General features: G+C 45.5%; 3 protein-coding genes across 6 annotated transcripts in view; 2 read left to right on the plus strand and 1 right to left on the minus strand.

Moving 5' to 3' along the window:
• Window positions 1-4,277, minus strand: part of LOC117588488 — a 16,244-nt gene extending 11,967 nt beyond the window's left edge. For 2 of the 3 annotated variants that reach the window (XM_034279790.1, XM_034279789.1), the window contains exon 1: window positions 3,526-4,277. In XM_034279790.1, coding sequence (XP_034135681.1) covers window positions 3,526-3,558 — 33 coding nt within the window. In that variant the 5' untranslated portion in view covers window positions 3,559-4,277. The remainder of the gene's footprint in view (window positions 1-3,525) is intronic. The other variant, XM_034279792.1, reaches the window with a different exon arrangement.
• Window positions 4,278-5,230: 953 nt separating this feature from the next.
• Window positions 5,231-7,488, plus strand: LOC117588527 (protein RFT1 homolog). The gene is made up of 4 exons (XM_034279885.1): window positions 5,231-5,417; window positions 5,570-5,784; window positions 5,848-7,105; window positions 7,172-7,488. Exons 1-4 carry the CDS (start codon window positions 5,358-5,360, stop codon window positions 7,307-7,309), a joined length of 1,671 nt encoding a protein of 556 aa, XP_034135776.1. The 5' UTR covers window positions 5,231-5,357; the 3' UTR covers window positions 7,310-7,488.
• A 286-nt stretch (window positions 7,489-7,774) lies between these two features.
• LOC117588523 (histone-lysine N-methyltransferase 2D) overlaps window positions 7,775-8,703 on the plus strand; it is an 8,355-nt gene continuing 7,426 nt past the window's right edge. The window contains exons 1-2 of one of the 2 annotated variants that reach the window (XM_034279878.1): window positions 7,775-8,043; window positions 8,128-8,247. In XM_034279878.1, coding sequence (XP_034135769.1) covers window positions 7,894-8,043; window positions 8,128-8,247 — 270 coding nt within the window. In that variant the 5' untranslated portion in view covers window positions 7,775-7,893. The remainder of the gene's footprint in view (window positions 8,044-8,127; window positions 8,248-8,703) is intronic. The other variant, XM_034279879.1, reaches the window with a different exon arrangement.

Here is an 8,703-nt window from a genome sequence, read left to right on the forward strand (position 1 = left end):
GTAGCAAGCAGTGAGTGGCAGAAGCTCATGATCATGATGATGGAAAAGAAGAAGCAGAGGCAGAAAGGCAGTGGCAAAAGCCAATGATTTGTGCTACTTTCTTTGAGGCTCCTCTGTAGTAGACGCAGAGAAAGAGGCAACAGCAACGAGCAGAGCTATCGTTTTTTGTGGCTTTTGTCTTCTACTTATTCTTCTGCCACTGCCACTGTCACTGCCCCTTGTCCCCTCTTCTGTTTTCTGCTTCTAATTTATTTCAATGACATTTTTCGATAAATGCAAGCCCCCTTCAACAAATCCCAGCCACAGCCGCAGCCAGAGAAAGTTCTTTTCAGCTCTCGCTATGGCTGTGACTCTGACTCTGACTCTCTTTCCTTTTACTCCCACCCATAAAGTGTTTATCGATACTGCTTGATGGGCAGCATGTGTGCTGTGTGTGTCTATGTGTCGGAGAGCGCTCTGCTGCTGCGCTGCTGCTTCTGCTGCTGACACTGCTACTGCGCTGCTGCTACTGCGACTGCTGCTTCTACTGCTCTGCTCTGTTAAAAGGTCGCTCAATGAAACATTTGATTCGCTCTCAAAAAGCAGTGTCGACCGCTGTGACACCCTAATTGAACAGTAATCCAAGTAGGAATATGCATTGATTGTTGCCTTTTGCACAAACACAGAATACCCTTTGGCGAACTCTCTACGGTTAACACGGTATAAAAATCAAAGCTTGGCTCAAGTTTATTTCTGGACGGAGTTTCTCAGCAGTGGTGGTTGTCGTTGTTGTTGTTGTTGCTTTTGTCGCCCGCTGTCTAGTGGCATTTGGCAAAATGGCAACAACATTTCATTTCATATTGCTGGCTGCCATTGCTGGTTGTTGCTGTTTGTGTGAACCTGTTGCACATGACTGCAAAATGTGACGACAAACAGCCAAGACGGACACACACACTCGTACAGAGAATTGAATTGTGCCACAAACAAACTGTGACAAAATGGTGACTGAACCATGATGTTACAAGTATTTGCAAAAATAAGCAATTTCTTTTGCACCCGGTACTCTCCAATCGAACATTTCATTTCAAATGGGTTAACAGTGAATCTACAAGCGTAATGCTGCCCGCGTCTCTGTTGCCTGGCGTCTGTTAATTAACATTTGGGGGAACCATAAAAGTGTTAGCGCCTTTTACACAGCTGTTAATCGGTTCATTGGATTGGGTTCCCTTTTTTTTGCTTTTGTTTTCTGCAATGTATGTTGTGGGTGGGGGTGGGGGTGGGGGTGGGGAAGTGAGCACTCCAAATGGCGTCAGCCTTTTTGGTTTGCCTTTGGGGTGTTTTGGAGGTGATTGTGCAAAAAGAAGAAAGAGCGATAGGGAAAAAACTGTTGAACAAAAACCGAAAATAACAGCAAGCAGCAGCCAAAAGCAGCAGCAGCAAGCAGCAAGCAGCAAGCAGTAATGGGGTTCCACGAGCAAGATAAGCCCCATACGGACTAGGTGGGGGGTGGCACGGTGACGGGCAACAGCGTCAGACAACTGAAAGTTGTTGCGTTTGTTTCTAAGCCAAACGAGTTTGTTGTTGTCGTTGTTGTCGTTGACGCTGCAATCACTTTTGGCGCATAAAATGCGCTGCGAGAGAGGGACTCAGACTAGAGACTTATAGACCCATAGACTTATTGGAATGCCACAGCCTCGGCTGACATATGCCCACCTAAACAACAGCAAAACTAACGAGAGACAACTGCAAAATAACAATTCCAACATCAACTTCAAATTGCTCAACAGTCGCTCTCTCTCTCTATCTGTCTGCAGTTTGTACTTCAACAATGAAGCAGTAGCCCCACCACACACACGCCCTGCGACAATCAACAATCAACCAGAAAAAAACACAACTTTGGTCAACGCTAAAGGGAAAAACCTTGGTGCACATACCCTTAAAATGAACTTAACTCTTTTGTCATGTGATAATCGGTGGCATTGGTTCACTTGGTGGCACACTCAGACAACTTCTGCACGAGAACTTTAACCAAATCAAACATAAATAACTACTGCATTTTGCAGGTACATAGAAGGAAGCGATGTACGCTGCCAGGCCTCTAGTTAATTCCCACAAAATAAGAAAAAATATACCCGCAGAGCATACACTAATTCGGCATTGCTGGAGCTCTCATTTGTTGTTTGGCTCATTGTTTGGGGCGACATATTTTAGGTGTGTTTTTGCCTGGAAAAAATTCTCATCAGCAGCGAAAACAAAAGACCAAAGAAAGAGAAACACAGTAACAAAAGTCTCCAGCGACGACGATTCATTTCACAAACAAATTTATACACACGGCACGTAAAAGAGCGTGGTGTGGTGTGGTGTGGGGAGAAATAATACCTACAATATTACCGAAAAAAAAAAACCCGAAGAAAAGAAAAGCCAGTGCATAAACAATAATAATAAGCCCGCGAGAGCCACAATTTTTGCATGAAAACAGCTGCAAATTAAAATCACAAAAGCCAACCAAGACCCAGACCCAGACCCAGATGGAATGGGAGTGCGTTCCAGTGAAGTAAAGATACAACTTTTGATTTCTTTTGGTACGAAGGAGGCCGCAGCCATGCGCCCAAGGCAGCAAGCAGCAGCAGCAAGCAGCAGCAGCAAGCAGTAGCAGCAAGCAGTAAACAGCAAGCAGCAGCAGCAAAAGTAAGTTACTAAGTCAAAATTGGCTTATAACGGGACGCACTTTCACTTGAAAAAAAAAAGGCAAAACTGACGAGAGTTTCAGATTTTACACTGAACAAAAGAGACAAAAACCAATGGCCAAACGCCAAATGAATCCAAAAACCCAAAACGACCAAAGGAAAACAGAAATTGTTGTGCTTTTTTTTGTGCTGTGTTATGTGTGTGTGGATGCTGTTGCCCTCATAGAGTAGGAGGCGTGGCTTCTGGCCTGACTATCAATATAATTTCCATAATATTTTCCAAGCAAATACTCGCATTACAGAGATGTGAACGAGATGGATCGAGTGGATGCCAGACCTTATGCAATCGCCAATCGATGACAAAATCAAACAGTAGTTTTGCTGCCTCGCTTTTACTTTTCGTTTCATTAATTATGTCTGCTGTCTGCTGTCTGCTCAAAGCAATTTCCAATTATGACAAACGACGCTGGCGCTGGGGGAAAGCCGTTTAAGGCGAGATCACCAAACAAAAAAAAGAGTAGAAAAAGGTTTCAAAGTTTCTCAGACAGATTAACAAATAGATTTCTGGTTTTTTGCCTGCCCTTTTGAGAATGGGCAGAAGGGGTGAGTGGTGGGGGAATTGAATAATATTAGGCATAAATGAAAGCTGAGAATAAATTATAAATCCTTGGTTAAATCGCAAATGGAAGCTCCAAAAATATGTGCCAAATCTATGGGCAAAAATAAATCAATCACCAGGAAGGGCGAAAAAAGGAAGAAGGAAAAATGGTAATGCAGTGCCCGCCAATGCCCGCCACCGCCTCACACGCCATTGCCTGCTGCCTGAGCGAAATTCTTGTGAAACGATTTCCTCACTCACCTGGCTATTACTGCAATAGTAAATGTCCGACATCCTGGATGGGATGGTTGAAGCTGTATACCCCCCCCTCCCCAAGTCTCAATGGTACTGCTGATAAATGCACTGTGGGGTCGCCGGGATCTATAAGCAGGGCAGGTTAAGCGGCATGACCGCGTTTTGCTGCCAGGCTGCTAGGCTGCCAGGTGAATGAGCCAGAAGCCAGAAGCCAGAAGCAAGAAGCCAGAAGTGCCCTAGCACAAGGAACAACAGCAGCAAAGCAACCTTTTTTTTTTTGTTGTTTTTGCTGCCTCTTCGTTCGCTCGTTCTATTTTTCTGTTGCAGTGCAAAAAGTGTCACACAAACTAAGCACGACTTGTAATCAATAGCCGCTGTTGACGTCGTTTATTGTTACGTTTTCTGAACGGATTAGATTTTCCGCATATTTATTAACAACAATGCGAAGCAAAACTTGAACAAAAACAACAAACAAAATACAACAAAAACAATGCAGCAGTCGGCTGCACTTCACGCTCTGTCTTGCAGAACACTCCACTCGCTTTTTTTTTTTTTTTTTTTGTATTTTTGGTTTTCTTATTGCTATTAATATTACTTTCAGCTCGGTTTAAACGTACAGCGCATGCGCGCGCACCTTTCTTTATTTATTTGTTTCTTTCTTTCGTCTCGGACTCGGACTCGGACTCGCACTCGTCTTTTGTTTTTTAATCGCGTTGTTGTCTTGGCTTGGCTTAAACCGTCTCGGGCCGTGGTAAAACTTTGACTAAGTTGGCCCAGACAAGTCTTCAGTCGACAGCTGTCTTGGGCGCTGAGTTTAAGTTGAACCTAACATCGAGCCGTTGCGGTTAACAGACGCCAAAGCGCCAAAGTGGTTAACAGTGGAAGTCGATAACATTTGCTGTTGTTCAAGCGATATTTGTGCAGTACTTCGATTGAAATAGACTGCTGCCATGTCTACAGCTTTTAAAAAGGAATTTTACATTGCTGGACTGGAACATTTAGACCAACATTTTCCATTTCAAATAGGTATTTTGAGAAAAAACACCGGTGTTCCCTCCTCTAGCGCTTAGTTAACACTCTGAAATGGCAATGTTACTTGCGCGACGTGCTGTTACTCTCAGTGGTTCAAACATTGGCTAGATTGAATCAGCTGTTGATTACCAGCACTGTCATTTTGCTACCCTTGCAAAAAAGAATATCCTCGAATGGAGAAAATGTTCGACATCTTAGCTTCAATCAATGCAAAACAAGTCATTCTGTGTTGAAGATTAATCTCAACGAGAATACATCTTTATCGATACATATAAACATAGAAATCATATAAAAGGTTAAAAGAATTTCAGGAATGATAAAGTCATTATTATCACTTAATGGAAATAGGGTACGCAAATGCTTATACCATACTATAGTACCGTTGGTCAGCAACAAATTGTCAAATGACATAAATTTCCATGCCCAATAATGCACAATACAATAAAAGGAAGACATGAAAACCAATCTTGTGCACGATTGATTGATGAATCAGATAAAATTATAGTTCTAGCGCTGAGAATCCTAACTAGCTGGTTATATCAAATAGAACATCAAAGTCGAGAAAAGTGAATTTTACTGTGTATTTACGGTTATTTTGCAAAAGGGAGGGTATTTTTTGGTATATCTCCGAGGTTCGGACGGTATATTTAATCGATAATTACGCGGACACTTTGATCAGCTGTTGACCACTCACCAGCACTGTCAAATGATTTCGATTTTCGTCAACAGTTTCCTTGTTATTTTATCAAATTTACCTTGATTTGCCCCATCTGTATGCAATGCCGCCGACCCACTAATACAGAGCAATGGCACGCAACGTGCTAGAGAGCAGTCTACTGGGCGCTGGCTTCAGTATTATCTTTCAGGTGAGCGCTCGTTCGAATTCGGCACAAATTGGTTGGGGAGCCAGCCCCACAGACCACCCTCCCCCCACACACAACCGCAATTAGTCACCATAAACCATTCTTATTCTGTTTCTGTTTGTGATGTTTTGCTATTGTTATCACCCTGTTCGCAGATACTATGCCGCATCCTCACGTTCGGCATCAATGCGTACATTGTGCGTAATGTGGGTCGCGAGGTGCTGGGTATCATGAATGTGCGCCTGCTGCTGCTCGAGAGTACGTTGCTCTTCTTGTCCCGGGAGGCCATCAATCGGGCAGCACTGAGTGCCAATTCGCAGCAGCGCGACAGGTGCTCATGGGCTCAATTGATCAACCAGATGTGGCTTACGTAAGTAAATCCAAACCCATAATTTCCCCACTTCAAATCTCAATCTGACGCTCTCTCCCGCAGTGTACCCATTTGTGCCGTCCTGTGTGGCCCTTGTTTGTACATTTGGCTCAACTGTCTGTCGACGGTGGACGCCATCTACTCCTCACAGTATGAATTTGCCTGCTATGCCGTGGCTGTCTCTTGTGTTCTGGAACTATTCGCCGAGTCCACGGTCTTTGTGGCGCAGGTCTTTTGCTTTGTCAAGCTCAAAATTCTGTTGAACACTCTGCACATCTTTGTGCGCTCAGCCATCTTTCTGTGGATCGTGATTGGGGATAGAAGTGCGGCCATCACAGCCTTTGGCATTGCCCAGCTGGCCAGTGCCGTGACCATAGTGCTCGGCCAGTATGGATTCTTTTACTTCTATATCGGACGCTTCAACGACTACAAAGTGCAACAGGGACGGAAGAAGCAGCCAACGCCAACCTCCTGGGAACTGACACTGTTCGAGCACATGGAGGATTTCCCGTTCACGCGTCTCAGCGAATTCCTGCCGGGCGTCATGTACGATCCCATTGGCAAGTTCTTCAATCGTGAGCTGCAAACGCTAACGCTGAGCTTCGTGAAACAGGGCGTGCTCAAGCAGATACTCACCGAGGGCGAGAAGTATGTGATGTCGGTCTCGCCCGTGCTGAGCTTCGGCGAGCAGGCCACCTACGATGTGGTGAACAATCTGGGCAGCATGGCCGCCCGCTTCATATTCCGCCCCATCGAGGACAGTTCGTACTTTTACTTCACGCAGACCATATCGCGGGACACGCGCCTGGCCAAGCAGCCGCAGGAGCAGGTGCGACAGGCCAGCAGTGTGCTGAACAATCTGCTGCTGGGCGTCAGCTCCATTGGCTTGCTGGCATTCACCTTTGGCCAGAGCTACTCCTATCCCGTGCTGCTGCTGTACGGCGGCCCAGACTTTGTCGCCGGCGGCCTGCCCCAGAGCCTGCTGCAGTGGCACTGCCTGGCCATCTATCTGCTGTCCGTGAATGGCATCAGCGAGGGCTACATGTTCGCCACCAACACCAGTCGCGACATCGACAAGTACAACTATCTGATGGCCATCTTTTCGGTTAGCTTCCTCGTTCTCTCCTACATTTTGACGGGCATCTTTGGGCCCGTTGGCTTCATCTTTGCCAATTGCATCAACATGCTCGGCCGCATCCTCTACAGCACCTACTACATCAGGCAGCAGTATCAGCCGCTGTCCCTCAATCCACTGCAGGGTCTCAAGCCAGCCAAACTCTTTGGCGTCACACTCATCATCTCTGGAATCATTTGCTATTGGGTCAGCCACTGCGCAAAACACTTTCACACTTCAAATTTATAATTCTTTCTTTCTCTCTCTCTGCAGTACCAAAGTGCTGCTCTGTTCACCCATTTGGGCATTGGTTTAATGGCCGGAATTGCGTGTCTTCTCGCCTGGGCACTGGCCCATCGGGATTTGGTGCGTTTGGCCTGGCGCTATGGCAGGCGTATCAAGATTGATTGAAGGCTTCAGGCATTGTTTTTGTGTGTGTTCTGGAATGGATTACTTAAATATTTATACACAGTAGCAACAATTGTAAATTAATTCCGCAATTAAGTTTATTTACCAAATTTAATGTTTGTAGTGCTTCAAATTGCTTCGTTAATGTTAAGGCATGCATTAAAAGACAACGATAGATTGTATTATAGTTTTGTTTAAACAACAACTGAAAAATTAAATAGCAAAACATAATAGGGGTATTGGTTTTATTTCCTTTTTCGTGCACAAGAAAAGAGCACCCCAAATGGCTCTCTATAAGGCACTAACGCGCACGCAGAAATTTACTAACGCATGCATGTAAATAAACCAACGTCACCAAATATCACACTAAATACCAACCAAATGGATATGTACTGTAACTCTACTCCCATTTAACCATGAATGGTAACACTTTAAATACATTTCTTGGATTTGTATGTGAAGCCATCAGCAGAAATTCCAACACATAATTTGCTTCAACAGAAACGGTCACATTTAGCAAACGAGCGCGCAAGTAACAACATTTTCGTATAAAGTCTGCTGAATTTTAAAGTAATTCGCCGGCAAAAATGAAGCGTGCAAAGGAGGAGGACAAGGACGAGTCCACCAGTGCCAACGGCACGTTGAATTCGAGCGCCGGCAGCAACAGCAACGATGCTGCCGCAACGACAAGCACCGCCACAACAACCACAGCAACTCGCACTACAGGACGCCTCAAGGTAAGTTACAATTTCCCGCCGATTTACCAAATACCTCCCGGTACTGAATATTCATTCATTTCACTTGCCCGCCGCAACTAATAGAAGCCCAAACAAGTGTACGATCCATCCGATAACTATGTACGATACCGCAACACAACGCCAGCAAACGCCACAGCACAGACGGCGCCAATGCCGGCACCGGCCGCGACCGCGACCGCCACAGCAGCGGTCCCAGTGCGTGTTACATCGCCTGTGGCGGTGGCTGCAACCAAGCCAGATTCAGTTGCCAATGCTGATGCCCAAGATGCTGAGTCAGGCGCCCAGCCGCAGCGTCAGTATGATATATGTCAGAAATGCAAACAGATGGAAGTAAAGCGTGGCTCTGGACACAAAAGTAATTTTCTTGGTTGCAAGAGCTGCCTGCACAAATGTAAGTTACAGTCGCAACACACCGTACCCTACACACACCCACACACACACACGTTTCTTGTTATGCATTTTTCAGGGCATTTCTCGTGCATGTCCATCAGTTTTGATGTCCTCTCGGTTGCTCGCAAGAAGTACAAATGCCCCTCGTGCCGCAATTGCAGCATTTGTGGCGCCAAGGGAACAGACTTGGCCATTTGCTCAACTTGCGTTTATTCGTTTCATCGCGATTGCCATGATCCGCCATTGAGC

Source organism: Drosophila guanche, unplaced genomic scaffold (genome assembly GCF_900245975.1).
Source record: "Drosophila guanche unplaced genomic scaffold, DGUA_6, whole genome shotgun sequence".
Lineage (NCBI taxonomy): Eukaryota > Metazoa > Arthropoda > Insecta > Diptera > Drosophilidae > Drosophila > Drosophila guanche.

What these genes read in the sequence shown, in the direction of transcription:
- LOC117588527 (XM_034279885.1), top strand. Translation starts at nt 5,358, where the DNA reads ATGGCACGCAACGTGCTAGAGAGCAGTCTACTGGGCGCTGGCTTCAGT. An exon ending in GCTTCAGTATTATCTTTCAG is followed by an intron (nt 5,418 to 5,569) that starts GTGAGCGCTCGT and finishes CCCTGTTCGCAG; the next exon opens with ATACTATGCCGCATCCTCAC. An exon ending in ATCAACCAGATGTGGCTTAC is followed by an intron (nt 5,785 to 5,847) that starts GTAAGTAAATCC and finishes TCTCTCCCGCAG; the next exon opens with TGTACCCATTTGTGCCGTCC.